The following is a 22,113-nucleotide window of genomic DNA, read 5'->3' as shown; positions in this document are numbered from 1 at the left end:
ATCTTCCTGGACCAGGGATCGAACCCATGTCCCCTGCATTGGCAGGCAGATTCTTAACCACTGCACCACCAGGGAAGTCCCCAGAGCCGGGCTCCTTAATCACTCTGCTGCTCTAATGCTTCTCATCTACTGAACATACTCTTGCTGCCAGCACCCACGTGGAGGAAGAGAATATTACCAGCACCAAGAAACACCCTTGTGTCTCCTCCCATCATTACCTCTACCAAAGGGTAGCCACTGTCTTGATTTCTAACAGCAAAAATTAGTTTTGTCTTTTTTTGTAATTTATATAAATGGAATCACAGAATGTATGCTTTCATGTCTGGCTTCTTTAGTTCAACATTATTTTTGTGAGGTTAATCTCTGTTGTATCAATTTGTAGATTTTTTCATTTTCATTGCTGTCTAGTGTTCTATTATGTGAATATACCTAAATGCATTTATACATTTTACTATTGATGGACATTTGGATAGTTTCCCAGTTTAGGGCTATGCTGAGTAGTGCTGTTAGAAACATTCTAGTATATGTCCTTTGGTGAACAGATGTATACATATTGGTTGGGGATATACCTAAGAGTGGAATTTCTGGGTTGTGGGATATGTATATGTGAAATTTTAATAGATATTACCAAACAGTTTTCCAAAGTGGCTGTACCAATTTGCACTTCCACCAGAAATGTATGAGAGTTCTGGTTGCTCTATATCCTTGCCAACACTTGGTATTTTTTATCTTTTTCATTTTAGTCATTCTTTTTTTTAATTATTATTATTTTTTAAAATTTTTAAATTTTTATTTTTTTAACATCTTTATTGGAGTATAATTGCTTTACAATGGTGTGTTAGTTTCTGCTTTATAACAAAGTGAGTCAGTTATACATATACATATGTTCCCATGTCTCTTCCCTCTTGCATCTCCCTCCGGGCGGTCACAAAGCACGGAGCTGATATCCCTGTGCTATGCGACTGCTTCCCACTAGCTATCTACCTTACGTTTGGTAGTGTATATATGTCCATGCCTCTCTCTCGCTTTGTCGCAGCTCACCTTTCCCCCTCCCCATATCCTCAAGCCCGTTCTCCAGTAGGTCTGTGTCTTTATTCCTGTCTTACCCCTAGGTTCTTCATGACATTTTAGTCATTCTGTTGCGTATGTTTTGAAAATTTCTTTACTTCATCTGTGGTAAACCAGATGGCCACTTTATTTTTGCCTCTGTTTAATTTTCAAATTCTGATTTATTTGTAAATTTGAGCAAGCAAATGTCAAATGTCTGACAAGCAAATGTCAGAACCTTGAAAACAGATCTTTTTGGAGAAATGTTCAAATTGGGAGGTTCAATGAAAATAATTAGGGTAATTTGTAACCATTAACCCATACATTTCTTGCTTGGAAGAGATGTGATGCTTTGCTCCCTGTCAAAATAACAGTCATGTACCTTGAGAGAAAGGAGGGGCCGTTTATTAGGTGTTTGAGTTTTTGTTAAATATTTGGTCTTCAGACTACCCTGGATATTAAATAATTTCATTCTGTTCTATAAGCTTAGTACCCCATTGGCATAGTCTTTTATCTTTACTAAAGAAACTAAAACTTGAATTTCATAGTTTTTTTTTTTTTGCGGTGTGCAGGCCTCTCACTGCAGGCTCAGCGGCCATGGCTCACGGGCCCAGCCGCTCCGCGGCATGTGAAATCTTCCCAGACCGGGGCACAAACCAGCATCCCCTGCATCGGCAGGCAGACTCTCAACCACTGTGCCACCAGGGAAGCCCTGAATTTCATAGTTTTTGTATTAGAGTCTTTACAACTTTCCAAGGATGATTCCCTTTTATCATAAAGTGGTTGTGTTGTGTCTTAAAAAGTAGCATTTATAAGCAATAAAAATTTCAAAGCAGTACTGTCATATGTATCTGACGTACAAAGCTTAATGTATGATTCACAAATAATGAAATTAGCTGCTTTGAAAAATTAATTGAGAGGCATGTCATTGTAGTAGAAAGAACCAGGACTTTGGATTCTAAAAGGTGGCTGTACATTCTGACTCTGCTACTTGTAAACTGGTGTTCAGCAAGTCTTTTTGCTTCTTGAAGCTTCAGTTTTCTCATCTGTAAAATGGGGGATAATAACGCACTCTGTTGTTTTGAGGATTAGAAATAATGTATAAAAGTGCCTGCTACTGAAAAAGTATTCAATGAACAGTGACTATTACTTATCATATTAAAGTTGCTCAAGAGAGATCACTGACAGTGCCTAACTTACCCAAATGTCTAATTCTTTAGATATTTAAGAATTATGTTTCTTAATATTTTAATACGGAGAGGTAGAGATGAATGCTCTGTATCACTGCTTAAGGAGAGAGGGAAGCAAGGGCTGGTCCCATTTATCATTTTTTTCTTATCAAGGCACACTACAAGGTAAACTTTGACCTCAGCATAGGTGAAATACTTGAAATATAATACTGGGTTGGGTCCTTAGAAGATTTAATTATCCAAAGTTTAAGAAGATAGCACAATCATATACTGTATTCTCACAGCGGAAAAAAAAAATTAGAGGTCATTTAGTTACCCTCACCTAATATAAAGCCTGGTTGAATAATAATCTGTTAAGTATGGTGTTAATTGCTGGAAAAAAAAAAGATTCTTTTTATCACAGCTTAATTCTCTACAACCACTGGAGTGTGACCCCCATATGGCAGGGATTATGTCCTTTGGCTACTTTGAAAACCAGAGAGTTTAAGATGTTTTGAATGGGTTAAGTGGGTGCAGGAGAAGGTATGTAGAATGGAGGTGTATAGTTATAACTCATGGAACTGTAGACCGGAGCAGGAGTGGGGGTGGGAGAGCAGAAGGGCAAGGGAATCCAATTCACCCAGTGTCATTAAGGGACCTTTTATCTCTGTGTGATGAAGCAAGTGCTACTGGTGCTGATTATAGATGCTAAAGAACATTTCCCAATATTTATAAGCAGTAGAATCAATCAATCAATCAATATCTGTAGTAAATGGAAAAACTAAGGTGTAAAAATAATTCACATTAGCAAGTTAGGTAAAGGGTATGTAGTTTGTACCTTCTTGCCACAAAAATAAGAACTAGATGTATTATAAGTTATTTGTTGATTGACGTTGTTTTATTCGCCCACAGCAATGATCATTTTGCATGTATACTCAGTCTTTATAGTGCCTTGGAGATATCTATATCTATATCTATCTATCTTGGATGTCAGCCCATCATTTAAAGAATGAGAACACTGATGGTGAGAGGTCAGTGTATTTAAGTCTCTGACTTATGGAAGTGTTATGTTCTCAAAATTTATTTCTAAGTTTGAAATTTGGAGTGTGTGGTCCAGTAGTAGAAATAGTGTTATAAATGTTGAATAGGTTCCCAGTTAGCCCACAAAAGCAATAGTGTGTTAATTATATATAATATAAGCTCACTAGATGGAGATCTGGATCTTGATTGTTAGGGAACCATTTGAAGGAGGTGGGGAGATGAAGAAGAAGAAGAAAACGTTTTTCTTTCCCATTCCTTGGAGTAAGATCTTTTAGATCATTGAGATCATTGTATCTCAACAAGGACTTTTTTTTTTGGTTGTGATTGAGGAGTGTGACCAGCTTTTAATGAGTGGGCTGGAGATGCTGATGTCATGCAGTATGCAGAATCATTTCACACAAAGAAGGATTGTCCTTTGTCTTTTTAAAAATTAATTATTTATTTACTTTTGGCTGCACCAAGTGGCTTACGGGATCTCAGTTCCCTGACCAGGGATTGAACCTGGGCCACGGCAGTGAAAGCCTGGAATCCTAACCATTAGGCTACTAGGGAACTCCTTGTCCTTTGTTCTTTTTGACTTCTGAATGTTTGTTAGATGTTTACAGAGGTGAATTACCTGTTTAGATTATATAAGCCTACTTACATGTAAACACAAAGTACTGCACAGATTTTTTTTTTTTTTTTTTTTTGGCCGCTCTGCGCAGCTTGTGGGATCTTAGTTCCCTGACCAGGAATCGAACCCGTGCCCCCTGCAGTGGAAGCACGGAGTCCTAACCACTGGACCACCAGGAAATTCCCTGCATAGCTTTAAACTAGAGTGAATGTTCCAGGACTGCAGCTACCATGGGGGAAAATTGATTTGAACGTTATTTTAGAAAATGTTGTCACTCTTGGCAATACCACTCGTAGAGTTGGGTCTGTTAGGGCTGAGAACCACTGAGTTAGTCTGGAATCTGAAACAGCTCAAGTTTGCTCTTGATATACTTGCTCTTCTCTCCTTTATGTCTCTTTCCCACCTCCTAAGTCCCCCCTTCTCATGCACCCATTGCCCCGGTTCTACCCCCAGTCCTCTGCTACCATATCCCCCTACCCTCAGGCCTATATGCTCTGCTCCCCTTACTTTCTCACCAAAATTCCCAGTTCATTAGGATATATGATTTCACCCAGCTCAAGGGGAGGAATAGAGAACATATTTGGGAGCCGGAATGCTATTCTAACTAGACCAACTCTAATTCATAATATGTCCTACAGGGTCAACTCCCCTAAGCTACTCTTACTTTCATAGCTCCTCAATCCACAGATACTCTGGAAGCTCCAAGTTTGTTTTTTATTTTCCAAAAGTGGTTTTTGTTGCAGTGGCAGTGAGGATGGGGCAGGAGTCTGGGCAGCAGGGGTCTGGGCAGTGGTATATATGGGTCATTTGAAAGTTGGGGAGTTCTGAAATGTAGACAGTCCAGATAGGGATGGGCTAAGTTCATTCAAGCTGACTTCCTCATGCCATCTGGTGTAGTGCTTTCCCAGGCAGAGCTGAAAATATGCATTTCCCTTTTCTAAGAGACATCTGTTTTTCTTTCTTCTCTCTCTGTGTCTCTTTTTTTGAAATTTCTGTTTTTTAACCTGAGCGAAAGAAGGGGCTGCAGTGTTCAGGAACTCACTTCATTTGAGGAACTGGCTTGACAGAGGTAGAAAAGGGTTTGACTTCTAATAATATAGGAGTATCTTATATTGACCTAACCCTCCCTCATGTAACAATTACGAGCTCTGGGTAGTATGTAAAAAGCAACAACTGGAAGACTTTGGAAAGTGACCAAATGAGGCAGAAACTGACAGGGAACTTGAAAGATGGGAACTGCACTGGGTAAGATTCTCACTTATATAGCTTTTTGCCTGAGGACACTCCCCACTTTGCATGGTGGGTGATGGCTAGCACTCAAGCAAAAATCTGCAGTCTTACTAGCTTGGGCAGTCAGAGAGTAGAGTTCAGGGCTATAAGAGGGGCTGGAAAATGAGGGAATAAATCTCAGAAAGAAGGGAGCAGACTTCCCTGGTGGCACAGTGGTTAAGAATCCGCCTGCCTGGGCTTCCCTGGTGGCGCAGTGGTTGAGAGTCCGCCTGCCGATGCAGGGGACACGGGTTCGTGCCCCGGTCCGGGAAGATCCCACGTGCTGCGGAGCAGCTGGGCCCGTGAGCCATGGCCGCCGAGCCTGCGCGTCTGGAGCCTGTGCTCCGAAATGGGAGAGGCCACAGCAGTGAGAGGCCTGTGTAATGCAAAAAAAAAAAAAAAAAATCCGCCTGCTAGTGCAGGAGACATGGGTTCAATCCCTGGTCCGGGAAGATACCACGTGCTGCGGAGCAACTAAGCCTGTGTGCCACAACTACTGAGCCTGCACTCCGGAGCCTACGAGCCACAACTACTGAGCCCATGCACCACAACTACTGAAGCCCACGTGCCCTAGAGCCTGTGAGCCGCAACTACTGAGCCCACGTGCTGCAACTACTGAAGCCGCATGCCTAGAGCCCATGCTCTGCAACAAGAGAAGCCACCGCAATTATAAGCCTGCGCACTGCAACGAAGAGTAGCCCCCACTCGCTGCAACTAGAGAAAGCCAGTGTGCAGCAATGAAGACCCAGTGCAGCCAAAAAGAAAAAAAAAGAATAAAGAGATTTGCAATTATTAAAAAAAAAAAAAGAAGGGGAAGCCCTAAAATCTGCTTTAATCCTTGATATGCATGGGCGAAGACTCCATGGAGCCTGGAAAGGCAATGGTTGAAAGCTGAAAGAATTGAGCTGAGATTCAGCTTCTGTCCACCACAGGGAAGACAGAGTTTGGAGTATGAATCTAGCTGAGTTAATTGCCCAACAGAACAAAATTCTTCAAAGGAAGATTGACAGAATCCAGAATCTCAAAATGTCCAGTATACAATAATAAATGACTACATGTGTAATAAAGGAAAATGTGACTCATTGTCCAGAGAATGGCAGTCAGTAGAAATGACCCCAAGATGACTCAGATGTTGGAATTATCGGACAAGGACTTTAAAGCAAACTTGGTAGTAGTAAATAAACTTGGTAGTAATAAATATCAGACAAGGACTTTAAAGCAAACTTGATAACAAATGGAGAATGTGAGCAGAGAAATGGAAAGTATAAAAAGAACCAAATATAAAATCTAGAACTTAAAAGTACAGTATCTGAAATGAAATATTTATTGGACTTGCTCAACAGCAGATTGGAGATGGCTAAAGAAAGGGTCAGTGAACTTGAAAATAGAGTAGTAGGAATTATCTACTCTGAAGAACAGAAAAGATTGAAAAACGAAAACAGAGTCTCAGCCTATGGAACAATATTAAAATATGTGTAACTGGAGTCCTAGAAGGAGAGAAGAGAGAATAAGATACACGGCAGATTATACTTTCCAAAGATGGCTACAACAATATCTTTCACCTTACATGTTTTTCTCTTGGCCCTAGTGGCTTTCTTGTAACCAACTGAATGGGGGTGGAAGTGACATCCAAGCTACACGAAGCAACTACATGTAGGTGTGCAGTCAACAGTCCCAGCTGAGCCCAGCCTTTGAGACATTCCAGCTCAGGGCCCATCCACGTGAATGAAGAGGGCTCCAGGTGATCCCAGCTCCTAGCCATTCATCTCTTCCCAGATGAGGCCCCAGATATCATGAATCAGAGAAAAACAACCCTAGTTATCCCTTGAATGGATTTCTAATGCACAGAATGTGTGAGCTTAATAAAATGCTTACTGTTTTATGGCGCTAGGAGTAATTTGTTTTGCTGCAGTAAATAACTAAAACAAGACAAAAAACTTCTGAATAATGGCTGACAACTAAATAATAAAAAAAATACAAGTAACCAATTTAAAAATGGGCAGAGTATCTGAATAGACATGGCCATAAATACATGAAAAGATGTTCAACATCATGAGACCATCAAGGAAATGCAAATCAAAACCACAATGGCTGGACAGGAATAAAGTCGCAGATGTAGAGAATGGACTTGAGGACAAAGGGGGGGGGAAGGGTAAGCTGGGATGAAGTGAGAGAGTGGCATGGACATATATACACTACCAAGTGTAAAATAGGTAGCTAGTGGGAAACAGCCACATAGCACAGGGAAATCAGCTCGGTGCTTTGTAACCACCTAGAGGGGTGGGATAAGGAGGGTGGGAGGGAGACACAAGAGGCAGGAGATATGGGGTTATATGTATATGTATAGCTGATTCACTTTGTTATAAATCAGAAACTAACATGCCATTGTAAAGCAATTATACGCCAATAAAGATGTTTAAAAAACCCCCCAAAACCACAGTGGCTACTAGGATGGCTATAATGAAAAAGACAGATAATAACAAGTGATGGTGAGGATGTGGAGAAATTAGAACTCTCAAATACTGCTGGTAGGATTGCAAGATGGTACAACCACTTTGGAAAATAGGCAGTTCCTCAAAAAGTAAAACAGTTACTGTTTCACCCAGCAATTTTATTCCTAAGTGTATGTCTAACAGAAATAAAATTTGTAAGTCCACAAAAAAACTTGTATTTGCTTTTCTTTTTTGCGGTACGTGGGCCTCTCACTGATGTGGCCTCTCCCGTTGTGGAGCACAGGCTCCGGACGCGTAGGCTCAGCGGCCATGGCTCACGGGCCCAGCTGCTCCACGGCATGTGGGATCTTCCCGGACCGGGGCATGAACCCGTGTCCCCTGCATCAGCAGGCGGACTCTCAACCACTGCGCCACCAGGGAAGCCCCGTATTTGCTTTTTTAAAAAAATATATTTATTTTTTTATTTGGCTGTGCTGGGTCTTAGTTGCGGCACATGGGATCTTTGTTGCAGCATGGGGAATCTTTAGTTGCAGCATGTGAACTTTTAGTTGAGGCATGTGGGATCTAGTTCCTTGACCAGGGATCAAACCCGGGCCCCCCATTGGGAATGCGCAGTCTTAACCACTGGACCACCAGGGAAGTCCTGTACTTGCATTTTCATAGTAGCATTATTCATAATATTCTCTAAGTGGAAATAACCCAAATATCTATCAACTGATGAATGGATAAACAAAATGTGACATATTCATGCAATGGAATATTCTTAGCTATAAAAAATAATGAAGTGCCAATTCATGTTACAACATAGATGAACTTTGAAAACAGTATGCTAAGTGAAAGAAGCTAGTCACAAGAGACCACATATTGTACGATTCCATTTATATTAAATGTCCAGAATAGGCAAATCTATAGAGACAAAAAATAGAAGGACAGTTGTCTAGCTTTGGGAGGGATGGGGAGATTGGGGGTGATAGCTGCAGGGTATGGCTTTTTTTTCCTTGAGGGAGGTAGTGAAAATTGATTAAGCTTATGGTTGTACAACTATGTGAATATACTAAAAAAATCGTACATTTTAAATGCATGTATATATGGTATGTTAATAATATTTCAAAAGAGCTGTAACAGAGCGAGAGTGGGAGAAATAATGTCTAAAAATGTTCAAGCTTGGTGAAAAACAGATTTACTGAATCCAAGAAGCTCAGTAAACCCTAAGCAGGATAGATCCAAAGAAAACCACCCCAGGCACATCACAGTTACATTGCTGAAAACTAAAGATAAAGAGAAAAACTTGAAAGCAGCCAGAGAAAAATGCCTCATCACAGAAAGGAGAACATTGATATAAATTAATGGCTGACTTCTCATCCGTAACGAAAGAGGCAAGAAGACAATGGGATGATATCTTTAAAATGCTTAAAGGAAGAAACTCAGCCTGGAATTCCATATCCAGCTAAAATGTCCTTTAAAAATGGAAGGTGAAAAAAAGACTATGTTTATTTATTTACTTATTTATGCGTGCATGCATGCTGCATTGGGTCTTAGTTGTGGTACATGGGATCTTCCGTTGTGGCACATGGGCTTCTCTCTAGTTGAAGTGTGCAGGCTCCAGAGTGCATGGGCTCTGTAGTTTGCAGCACACGGGCTCTCTCGTTGAGGTGTGTGAGCTCAGTAATTGTGGCACGGGGGCTTAGTTGCCCTGTGGCATGTGGGATCTTAGTTCCCTGACCAGGGATCGAACCCGGGTCCCCTGCATTGGAAGGCGGATTCTTTAGCACTGGACCACCAGGGAAGTCCCTGGACTAAGTGATTATTTAAGATCCCTTCTAGCTCTGAAATTCTGTGACTGCAAATCTAAGAATTCTCACTTTCCATCATTGTGGTACATGTAAAGATGTCTGAGAGCCTTTCTCTCTTGTCTCTTTGGCAGATTGCAGTTCTCTGGCAGAAATGAAACCTGATCAAAATCTGTTTTTCCATCTTGATTTCATCTTAGCTTCTATGCTCTGTAACAGTAACAGATGGCCAGAAAATGTTTTCCCACATTCTTGAAGTGGAATAAATAGCAGGCTTCCATTAGCCTTTTCAGCCACCCTTGGACTCAGTGATGTCATCCTCTATTAAGAGCACAAATGCTGAATGAAATTTGTACCAGGGGTTGTTGGATGGTTTCTGATTAGATCTCAGATCAGTGGTTTCTTTGGTTGAGTAGACTCCACAAACCTCCCCCACGACTGGCCCCATGGGTCACCTTTTCACCTATTCTTTGTTATTATAAAATGTGGACAATATCAGTTGAGGAATTCTTACTGCATTTTTGTCTTTTTTTTTTTTTTTTTTTTTTGCGTTACCCGGGCCTCTCACCGCTGCGGCCTCTCTCGCTGCGGAGCACAGGCTCCGGACGCGCAGGCCCAGCGGCCACGGCCCACGGGCCCAGCCGCTTCGCGGCACGCGGGATCCCCCCCGGACCGGGGCACGAACCCGTGCTCCCCGCACCGGCAGGCGGACCCCCAACCACTGCGCCACCAGGGAAGCCCCTTACTGCATTTTTGAGAAGCTGGTAAGGTAATAGCCATTTTTTGTTGACTCCTAAAAGTAAATTGATAAATTAAAAAGCAAATCTATGTTATATCATTATTACTGTTATGGGAGAACAGCCTGTGGTGGTCCGGCATAACCCGCCCGTACTGTCAGCCGTCCTTAGAGCATAAGTAAAGAACTCTTGGTTTTGTGTGTTCAGTTTTTGATGATTACTTACTAACTTACTTGCATATTTGATCATAGAGATGATGGCACAGTAACCTGTGTGGTCTCTTGTCAGTGTCTTGGTAGAGACTGGGCATTACTGCTGGTATGGTGGTGACTTAGCCCTGGGCATACTTAAGAAAGATTTTATTAATCTGATTTGTTTGACGAAGTGCAGAAAAGTTTTTGATGGAGTTACACTATAACTTTACCCCCCCAAACAGATTTATTCTTCTTATACAGGTTAAGCAGTCCATGGTAGGTTGTAAAAGGGAAAAAATGTCCTCTAACCATTTCTGAGATAGCTTATAAATTCATTCTGTGCCAGATGTGTTTTAGAGGAACATATTACTGAGTGAAAATGTTACTAGAAGTAAGACAGTCCAGTGAGCAGAGCTGGGTTCATGCTTTTTCTCTGCCTCTTCCTGCCCTGTCACCTTGGGCAAATGACTTCACATCTGAGCCTCATGTTCTTCCTCTTTATTTTTTTTAACATCTTTATTGGAGTATAATTGCTTTACAATGTTGTGTTAGTTTCTGCTGTATAACAAAGTGAATCAGCCGTATGTATACATGTATCCCCATATCCCCTCCCTGTCCCACACCTCTAGGTGGTCACAAAGCACGGAGCTGATCTCCCTGTGCTATGCAGCTGCTTCCCACTAGCTATCTGTTTTACATTTGGTAGTGTATATATGTCAATGCTACTGTCTCAGTTGTTCCAATTTACCCTTCCCCCTCCTCGTGTCCTCAAGTCCATTCTCTAGGTCTACGTCTTTATTCCTGTCCTGCCCCTAGGTTCATCAGAACCATTGCTCTTCCTCTTTAAAATGGGGATAATGATGCATACCTCATATGGGGTATTGCGAAGACTAATTGAGATAATGTGTTTAAATTCCTTTTCAGTGACTGGTACAAAGTAAAATGTTGTCATACTTTTTTATTTTTTTAAGGCTTGAAAAAATGAAAAATGACATTTATTTTATATGGAACTGTAAATAGAGTTAGATTTTGCATAGAATACAGTATAGAAGTTAGATGTATGCTACCTATTTAATACAGTCACTCTGAGAATGTCAGTGCTAATAAGCGGTGTAACTTATTCATTTCATTTGAAGTATGTTCTTCTTTTTTTCAGAGAGAAACATACTTGAAAAAGTACCTATTACTTTTTTTTCTTGAAAATAACTTTTTATCAGAAGGAAAAGTAGCTTATCTTAGTGATTCTCAGCTGAGGTGAGGAGGTGGGGTCTTATCAGAATCTGTGCAAAGGAGAGGGGAGACACACAGTCCTCAAAACTAATTTTATGTCTTCAAAAATTATTATCTTTAAGACTAATTCTTCTGATGGATGCCCTGCCCCCATTTCTGAGCTGAGGTGGCTTCCCTGAATACTTAAAGAGTAAAGGAAGGGTTGCTGGGAGGAAATAATTGTAATATCTTATTTTAGATACAAAAGGGGCTTGAAAAACAAAGCCTGCTGGTACCTAGTGATTACAAATAACATTGAGTTCTGTCTTCTGCTTTCCTTTCCTTCCTTCAGGACTGTGTTTCCTCCAGTTTACTCAGGGATGTGCACTGTATCTTCCTTTACTTTCAGTTGTTGTTGTTGTTGTTTGGCATAGTGGAAGTGTTTAAGGTGTTCATTTTTCCCTTTCACACCCAGTCCTGTTTCCTAGTAGGTGGCCCTTCTTTACAGGAAAAGAGGAATTCTCTTTCCCTCTGTGGCAAGTTAGTTTTCAGAGAATAGGAGCCATTTTAGAAAACTTGTTCTTTTGGTTCCTAGAATAAAATTGATTCATACTCAGTAAATGTTGATTAATTTTTTTTAATGAATTAAAATCAGTAAAAGTATGTGTAAGGGTCTGGGATTTTATTTTATCCTATTTAGAAGCTAACAGCCTGCTGCAGTTCGTGGTTGCTGGCAGAGCACGAGGCTCCTGGGTCAGAGACAAAGGACTTTATTACTCATGGCCCAGCAAGCAGCATAAACACAGGTTTGCACTAGTTCCCCTTGCCCCCACAGGTCCCATGGGTGTGGTATGAACAGGTCCCGATGGATGCCTGTACATGTGTCGTAGGACTGGAACATTGAGCTTGGGGAATCCACTGCTTTTATAGTACGTGGTACACAAGCCTGCTCTTTGCCCTGGAGGGGGACATTACTTCATCCCTCAAAACGCTTTGCAAACAGAATCCTGAGAAGTGGCCTGGGTAAGGAGCAGTCAGGGTCATGTGTTTTGTGTTTTTCTTACCCACCAAGACATGTAGGAGTGTGAGAGACCCAATGGGAGGAGTAGCTCTCTCAACAGGAAGTTTATACAGTAGGTTGTTGATAGAAATCTTAGGTAGATTTATTGTGAAATACTTGCCATACTGAAAGGTATAGAGAGTGATATAATGAATAGCCATACAGTCACCTCCCAACTTGAGAAATAAGCATTGTCCATACAGGTGACACTTGCTGTGGTCTCCTCCTCTTGTCCCATGAGTAAGCATTTCCCTGAATTTGTTGTTATCATGGCAGTGCATTTCTGTGTACCTGTTAATATCATACAGTACTGTGTGTTTATAAACTTCTAAAAATTTTTTTACTATCATTTAAAAAATTGTTACAGAGCCCTTTTACATAGTATTGGGTTGGCCAAACAGTTCGTTCGGGTTTTCCGTAGCACTTTACTGAAAAACCTGAATGAACTTTTTGGCCAACTGAATACCATGTTAGTCACTGTAGGGGAAAATTGTAAAGATAAAACTCTTGCCCGTCATGATGTTATGGTCCAAGGAAAGCCACAAAGACTGAAAACATAGCTTAGTAAAAGGAAAGGATATGTGTGAAAAAAAAGTTGGTAAACAACATATAACTCTAAAGTCAGCTATTAGCATCTAATATATATAAGGGCTAAGTATAGTTACTGATGGAAGGAGAAATGGAATTCATTATTGGGGTAGAAAATAGTGACTATGTGAGGCAACAACAGTGAGAACTTATATGGGTGAGATTCATCTAGACAACTTGTCATACAGGAGAGGGGGTTACACTGTGAGGCAATGGCCTTAAGTTGATCCAGCCAGAAAGATGAGAGAAGGGAGCTGGGAGTAGTCAGTCAACAGGGCAGTTAGCTACGAGGTATGTAGGCCCAGCATTCTGTCAGGGAACCATTTTATTAGGAGGGATGGCTAAGACTAAGCCCCTGATCAAAGGGCTCAACATCTAATTGTGCAGCAGTAGTTACACATGGGAAAATTAGAGAACACCCTAAGACCCTCTCTGATTATGACCTAAATGTGTGTTACAGATTCCAGGGATGTAGAAGGTACGAGTTTAATGTGAGTTCAAGCAGTTAGGGAAAGAAAGCCTCAGTGAGAAGTCTGGAGTTGGGCCTTGAATGGCAAATTGTGATAAGGGTGCTCCAGGAAAAGGAGTGGGTGGCAAGAGCACATGAGCAAAGACGAGACAGTGACTGTGGAAAAGGGAGAGGATGGGCCTGTGTGCATTGTTTATGTCCAGGCCCCTTGATCTGTAGAGTTTCCCATGGCCTGGATTTTGCTGATTGCACACTTATGGTGCAGTTCAGCAGTTTTCCTCTGTATTTCCTGCAAATTAGCAGCTGGACCCAGTAGCGTGATGAGATTCAGGTTCAGTCCCTTTGGCAAGTCTGTAAGTGGTTGTGTGTTCTTTTGTCACATCAGTAAAGGTAGGTGTAAGGGTCTGGGGTTTCACTTTACCCTACTTAACAAGCCCATAATTAATCTGCTACTGTTTTGTATTCTAACCTCATAGAGCTCCCTCTTCTGCTGTTTCAAATAGTGTTTAAAAAGTATAATGGCTTGCTTTCTGAGATATTCTGGTCTGTTACCCCCAAACACCCCCGCCCCACTTTTATTTGGACCATCTCTTTTCTTCATTTCTGTCTTGCTCAGTTTTGATTCCTCTCCCAGCAGTACCCTGTCCTAGGAAGGAGCCTTGGTTAGTTCCATGAGTTTATAGGGTTAGATTGCTTCAGCTCCTTTGGGCCCCTTGCCCCAAATCCCTCCAGTTTCAGTTGCTATTCTCAAATTGGCTCACATTGCTTTTCGCTGAGTACTTGGTTATCTTGGGGTTCTTCTGTTCTCTGATCTGTCTGATGCCCTATTGTTTTCCTCTGTGTTGATCTGCACAGCTGCTTATAGAATTCATGTCTTGTGGCTGTTAATGTTTTTTCCCTGCCTGCTTGTGTATGAGGGTTTATGAGGATGCTTTATCTTCTAGTTTTGTTTTAAATGTTATCCATGGGTTTTTTAGTTGCTATCTAGTCCTGGTTTTATATGGAGATTCAGATATATCAAAAGGCTCTATTGCCACTGCTATAGCCATTTCTCCAGAATTCCCATTGTAGGTTCTTGAGTAGAAAGATGACACAGTCGAGACAGAATGAAATGTCTCACCTAACATCTTTTTAAAAAATAATTAATTAATTAATTTTTGGCTGCATTGGGTCTTTGTTGCTCCGCATGGGGTTTCTCTAGTTGAGGCAGGTGGGGGCTACTCTTCGTTGCGGTGAGGGGGCTTCTCATTGCGGTGGCTTCTCTTGTTGCGGAGCACGGGCTCTAGGTGCACGGGCTTCAGTAGTTGTGGCTCATGGGCTCTAGAGCGCAGGCTCAGTAGTTGTGGCGCACGGGCTTAGTTGCTCCGTGCCATGTGGGATCTTCCCGGACCAGGGCTCAAACCCGTGTCCCCTGCATTGGCAGGTGGATTCTTAACCACTGTGCCACCAGGGAAGTCCTCACCTAACATCTTACATGGCGTAGAGACAGTGTGGCCATTAGTCCCCATTTGTTCTTTAACTTTCTCTTTTCTCTAAACTGAGAAGTGTTATTTGCTATAATGCCCATGTGGAGATTTCTGTGGAAATAATAGCTTCTTATCATCACTCTTTTCAGGTTCACTAAGAATCTTTCCCCGGACAAAATCAATTTGAGCACCCTGAAAGGGGAGGGTCAGCTGACCAACCTGGAGCTGGATGAAGAGGTTCTACAGAATGTGCTGGAGCTTCCCACCTGGTTAGCCATCACTCGGGTCTACTGCAACAGGGCCTCAATCCGGGTGAGAATGGGGGTCAGAGTGCTGCTACTCTCTTTGGACAGCAGGACTGCCTTCTTGAGGGGTGACTCCCACAGCCCTGAGTCTTTGCTTTCCTCTTTCAGATCCAGTGGACAAAGTTGAAGACACACCCAATTTGCTTGGTAATGGCCTTTCTTGATTGCAAGTAATCAAATGGGGATGGCCGGGGTAAGGTTTTAGAAGATCTGAGAGAAGATGGGGAGGAGCCCTGATGGGCTGTCCCTTTTGGGAGTGTGGGTTCTTCTGTCTGGCTTGCGAGCTTCTCTGTGAGACAGAGTGACTATTGTCTGGGCTTTTTCTGGAACTGCTGTGCAACATAGCAGTTAGCACTGAGACACAAGACCCTGGAGTCCTGAGTTGATTTTGTTTTATTTTGATTTTCGTTTTTATTTTAAAACAAGTTTTGCTGCCCAGGTTCTACCTTTACATTTCCTTTGGACTCCTGACAGAGGAAAAATTAGAAGTTTAGTTCATGTTGACTGTTGGGTGATTATCAGCGGAAAGCCCTCCAGGAACTGATTGATACATATCTTTACCCCAAAGACTGGAGTCCCCAGGGATAGTAATATCTCGGTAACTTGGATATATGTTTTCTTTTTCTGCTGTGAGCTAATCCCATGCTTGTCATGGAGTTCTGCTGCTAATGGAAATGGAAGGCGGAAGATGAGGGCTCTCTTTGTATTTCAGTTTGTTCATTCATTCATTCGACAGACATTTATTATCTGCCTACTGTGGGCACAGCCCTCGACTAGGTATTGGAGCACAGAGATGGATAAGACACAGTCTGTGCTGTGTGGGATTTTGTGCAGATGCTTAGCTCTCTGTGGCTTTTATTTCAGTGTCTGGATAAGGTAGAGGTGGAGATGAAGACATGTGAAGAGCCTCGGTCCCCCAATGGACAGTCTCCTATTGCCCTCGCTTCAGGGCAGAGGTTAGTTGCTTTGGGTCCTATTATTTCCAACATATTAACTGGTTCGGATCACCTTTTAATTAAAAAATAAAAACTTTATTATGGAAAATTTCAAACATGCACTGAAATAGAGAGAATAGTGTACTGAACCCCCATGCACTGAAGATCTAACTTTCACAATTCTCAACATTTTACCATTCTTTTTCTACCTTTCTTCTGCCACTTTATGTGTGTGTATGTGTGTGTGTTCGCACACTCTGTAGTTCTTATTTATGTATTTATTTATTTTCGGCTGTGTTGGGTCTTTGTTGCTGCACGCGGGCTTTCTCTAGTTGCGGTCAGCGGGGGCTACTCTTCGTTGCGGTGTGCGGGCTTCTTATTGTAGTGGCTTCTCTTGTTGCAGAGCAGGGACTCTAGGTGTGAAGGCTTCCGTAGGTGTGGCACGCGGGCTCTGGAGCACAGGCTCAGTAGTTGTGGTGCACAGGCTTAGTTGATCCACGCATGTGGGATCTTCCTGGACCAGGGCTTGAACCCGTGTTCCCTTTGTTGGCAGGAGGATTCTCAACAACTGCACCACCAGGGAAGCCCCACTCTGTAGTTCTTTTTTTTTTTTTCACTCTGTAGTTCTTGAAAGCAAATCCCAGGTGCCATATCATTCCACTTGTAAATACTTCTGTATTGTGTGTCTTTAACAAACAGGATTGAGAAGAAAGAAAAAACCCCACAGTACTATTATCACAATTAATAGAATTAATAGGGATTCCTTAATATCATCTAATACTTACTGCATATTCAGTTTTCCTGAATTGTCTCTGAAATATTTTTTTACAATTCAGTGTGGCTCCACAGAGCTCCACACCTTATACTTGGGGATATGCCTTTTAAAGCTCTTTAGCTCTGAACAGTCCCCCATCCCTACACTTTTTTATATATCATTTGTTCTTTGTAGAAACTGGAGTATTTCTTCTAAAGAATTTCCCACATTTTATATTTTGGCTGATTGTGTCCTCGAGGTGTCGTTTTAAATGTTTCTTGTTTAATCTGGTCGTTAGATTTAAAGGCTGGATTTGATTCATTTGTTTGTTTGTTTTCTTGGTAAAAATACTTCATGAATGGTACCACGTATTTCCTACTGTAACGTAACGGGAGGAACATAATATTCCTTTGGTTAGGATTAATCAGTGGATTCAGATGATGTTGGCCTGACTTGTCCGTTATGATAAGTTCCTCATCTACCTCTTACCTCATGGTTTAAGGACCATTGATGATGGTTGTCTGTAGATCTATTATATCATTGTAGGATAGAAAATAGAGATTTTATAATTCTTTTTTCCTATTGCATTTATTAGTTGTGATTTTCTATAAAGAACTTTCTTTCACCAACTATTCGAAATACAGTTTGTACAGGAATGTCAGGATAAATGCTGGATTCTTTTTTTTTTCCTTAGCTGTGTCAGCACTTAGTTGTGGCACACGGGGTGTTTGTTGAGGTGTACAGGATCTTTCATTGCAGCGCGGGCTCTGCCTTGCAGCACGGGCTCTGCCTTGCAGCGCATGGGCTTCTCTCTAGTTGTGGCGTGCAGGTTTGCTCTCTCTAGTTGTGGCGCATGTGGGCTCTGCAGTTTGCAGTGTGCGGGCTCAGTAGTTGTGGCATGCGGGCTTAGTTGCCCCACGGCATGTGGGATCTTAGTTCCCCGACCAGGGATCGAACCTGCGTCCCCTGCATTGGAAGGCGGATTCTTTACCACTGGACCACCAGGGAAGTCCCTGTATTTTTTATTCATATACTGAATCTTGGTTCCTAACTACAATAATATAATAAATGATTTACTTTTTCAGTAGTTTCAAAAAATAACAAAACCAGTATTATAACTATCGATACGACTACTGAATGCAGTAGCTTTCTTTGTGTGTATGTGTGTTTTAACCTTATGATATATCCTATTAGGGATGTATTGTCAAAATACTGTGTTTTAGGGCTTCCCTGGTGGCGCAGTGGTTGGGAGTCCGCCTGCCAATGCAGGGGACACGGGTTCGTGCCCCGGTCCGGGAAGATCCCACATGCCGCGGAGCTAGGCCCGTGAGCCATGGCCGCTGAGCCTGCGCGTCCGGAGCCTGTGCTCTGCAACAGGAGAGGCCACAACAGTGAGAGGCCTGCGTACCGCAAAAAAAAAAAAAATACTGTGTTTTAAAATTACTTGAAATCATTCTTCTTATGGTTGGATACCAATTTGACATACAGAGGCATTCATTTGTTTCATTTTTTTTTTTTAAACAGTATAAGAGCAGTTTTAGGTTTAAACAGTAGTATTAAGAGCAAGGTACAGAGGTTTCCCATATACCCCCTGCTCTCACACATGCATAGCCTCCCTCATTATTGACATCCCCCACTGGAGTGGTATATTTGTTACAATAGATAAACCTACATTGACACATCAGAATCACACAAAGTCCATAGTTTACATTAAGGTTCACTCTTGGTGGTACATTCTACAGGTTTGGACAAATATATAATGACCTGTATTCACCATTATAGATTCATACAGTGTATTTTCATTGCCCTAAAAATCCTCTGTGCTCCACCTAGTCATCCCTCTCCCTGCCCCAACCCCTGGCAACCACTGGTCCTTTCACTGTCTCCATAGTTTTTCCTTTTCCAGGATGATTCCTTCTTTTTAGATTGCCTTCTTTCACTTAGTAATATGCATTTAAGGTTCCTCCGTGTCTTTTTAGGACTCTATATCTCATTTCTTTTTAGTGCTGAATAATATTTCATTGTCTGTGTATACCACAGTTTATTTATCCATTCACCTATTAGGGCATCTTGGTTGCTTCCAAATTTTGACAATTATGAATAAAGCTGCTATAAATGTCCATGTGCTGGTTTTCCTATGGCCATTAAGTTTTCAACTCCTTTGAGTAAATACAAAGGAGCATGATTGCTGGATCTGTGGTGAGAGTATGTTCAGTTTTGGAAGAAACCACCAAACTGTCTTCCAAAGTGGCTGTACCATTTTGCATTCCTACCAGCAGTGAATGAGAGTTCCTGCTGCTCCATGTCCTTGTCAGCATTTGGTGTTGTCAGTGATCTGCATTTTGACCTTTCTGATAGGTGCATAGTGGAATCTCATTGTTGTTCTAATTTGCACTTCCCTGATGACATATGATGTAGAACTTATAAGACGCATGCTTATTTGCTATCTGTATATCATTTTTTGTAAGGTATCTATGAAGGTCTTTGGCCCATTTTTTAATTGGGTTGTTTGTTTTATTGTTGAGTTTTAAGAGTTCTTTTTATATTTTGGATAACAGTCTTTTATCAGATGTGTCTTTTTCAGATATATTCTCCCAGTCTGTGGACGGTCTTCTCATTCTCTTGACCTTGTCTTTCACAGAGCAGATTTTTAACTTTAATGAAGTCCAGCTTATCCATAATTTCTTTCATGAATAGCACCTTTGGTGTTGTATCTAAAATGTAATCGCTATACCCAGGGTTATCTAGGTTTTTTCGTATGTTATCTTCTAGGAGTTTTGTATCAGTTTGTTTTAAATTTTTAAATTCTTTTTTATTTTTTAACCTATGTAAAATTGCATAGTTCCAAAGTTAAAACTATAACACAAGGCATGTTATATGTATGTATGTTTGTATTGTCCCCACTCTGTTTCTTACACAAAATGTAACATACCATAAACACTTTCCACATTGCTTTTTTCTTTTAAAAGTATATCCTGGAGAGCACTTCATAGAAGTATCTAGAGAGATATTTCTTATTCCTTTTTGCACCTGCAAAATACTCAGTATATTTTATAGAGGTGTCATTGTTCATATAGCCAGTTCTTTGTTGATAGACATTTGAATTATTTCTAGGGTTTTTGCTGTTACAAATAGTGCAGTAATAAATGACCTTGTTCGTAAGTTACTTAGTATTTTTCCAGCATATTTTTAAAAACAGCTTTATTGAGGTATAATTCACATACTACAGAATTCATCCATTTAAAGTACACAATTCAGTAGTTTTTAGTGTATACACCATGTTGTGCAACCATCATCACAATCAATTTTAGAACATTTTTATCACCCCAAAAGAAGCTCTATACCTATTAGCAGTCACTCTTCATTCTCCCCTGCCTTAGCCTTAGGCAACCATAAATCTGCTTTCTGTATCTATTCTGATCATTTCATATAAATGGCATCATATATTATGTGGTCTTTTGTGATTGGTGTCTTTCACTTAGCATAGCGTTTTCAAGGTTCAGCTATGTTGTAGCATGTATCAGTACTTTATTCCTTTTATGGCTGAATAATATTCTATTGTGTGGATATGCCACATTTTATTTATCCATTCATCAGTTGATGGACATTTGGTTTGTTTCCACTTTTTTTGCTAGCATATTTTGGGATAGATTCCTGGAAGTGGGGCTGCTGGGTCAAATAGCAAATGCATGTATAATTTTGATAGATGTTGCTAAATTACCCTCCATAAGGATTTTGTAATTTCGTGTTACCACCAGCAATGTTGTAAGAGTTCTTGTTTTCCAAGAGCCTTGCCAATAGACAATATTTTCAAACTTTAGGCTTCTTTTTTTTTTTAATTTGTTTTTTTAATTTTTGGCTTTGTTGGGTCTTCGTTGCTGCGCGTGGGCTTTCTCTAGTTGTGAGTGGGGGCTGCTCTTCTTTGTGGTGTGCGGGCTTCTCATTGCGGTGGCTTCTCTTGCTGCAGAGCATGGGATTTAGGCGTGCGGGCTTCAGTAGTTGTGGCACGTGGGCTCAGTAGTTGTGGCTTGCGGGTTTTAGAGCGCAGGCTCGGTAGCTGTGGCGCACAGTCTTAGTTGCTCTGTGGCATGTGGGATCTTCCCAGACCAGGGCTCGAACCCGTGTCCCCTGCATTGGCAGGCGGATACTTAACCACTGCACCACCAGGGAAGTCCAAACTTTAGGATTTTTGTCTAAAGATAACACATGGTATTTCTGTGTAGCTTTTTGGTAAGTTATATTGGAGTACACAAATAAGTGTATAGATTAATGATTCTTTACAAGAAGAAACAGACCACTTCCAGAAACCCAGAAGCCTCCTGCACCTTTCCTAGTCATACAAACCCTCAAGGATAACTTTATCCTGATTTTTAACACCACACGTTAGTTTTCCCTATTTTTAAAGTTATATAAATGTAATCACAAATTATGTCATCATTTGTGTCTACATACTTTAGCTCAACATGATGTTTGTGAAAGTCATCCATGTGGTTACATGTAGTTATCGTTCATTCATCCTCATTACTGTATGTTATTCCATTATATGCCACAATTATCCATTCTGTTGTAGATGGACATTTGATTTGTTTGCAGTTTCTGGCTATTAAGCATACTGATGCTACATTGAACTGTTCTCTTTCATGACTGTGGTGGTTGATACATGACTCTATGCATTTGTTGAAACCCTGGACGTGTACACCACAAAGAATGATCTTTTCTATATGTAAATTAAAAATATGTAAGAAAAAAGAATAGTGATGCTATGAACGTTCTTATACATACCTCTTGGTGAACATATGTACACATTTCTGATTTGTATATATCTAGCAGTAGAGTTGCAGGGTCATAGGCTGTGCATATGTTCTGCTTTAGTTCATACTGCTGGACAGTTTTCCAAAGTGCTTGTACCACTTTTCCCCCTGGCAGTGTTGCTAGCACTTAGTATTGTCTCTCTTTCTATTTTAGCCATCTAATACGTGTGTAGTTGTATCACATTATGATTTTAGTTTGCATT

The 22,113-nt window shown here is 41.0% G+C and overlaps 1 protein-coding gene across 2 annotated transcripts in view; it reads left to right on the top strand.

Moving 5' to 3' along the window:
* BLTP3A (bridge-like lipid transfer protein family member 3A) overlaps positions 1-22,113 on the top strand; it is a 57,063-nt gene that overhangs the window by 4,977 nt on the left and 29,973 nt on the right. For both annotated transcript variants that reach the window (XM_060021979.1, XM_060021978.1), the window contains exons 2-4: positions 15,255-15,417; positions 15,519-15,557; positions 16,275-16,366. In XM_060021979.1, coding sequence (XP_059877962.1) covers positions 15,255-15,417; positions 15,519-15,557; positions 16,275-16,366 — 294 coding nt within the window. The remainder of the gene's footprint in view (positions 1-15,254; positions 15,418-15,518; positions 15,558-16,274; positions 16,367-22,113) is intronic.

This window comes from Delphinus delphis, chromosome 10 (genome assembly GCF_949987515.2).
Source record: "Delphinus delphis chromosome 10, mDelDel1.2, whole genome shotgun sequence".
NCBI lineage: Eukaryota > Metazoa > Chordata > Mammalia > Artiodactyla > Delphinidae > Delphinus > Delphinus delphis.
Note: the sequence above shows the minus strand (reverse complement) of the source record. Positions and strands in the feature narration are given on the sequence as shown.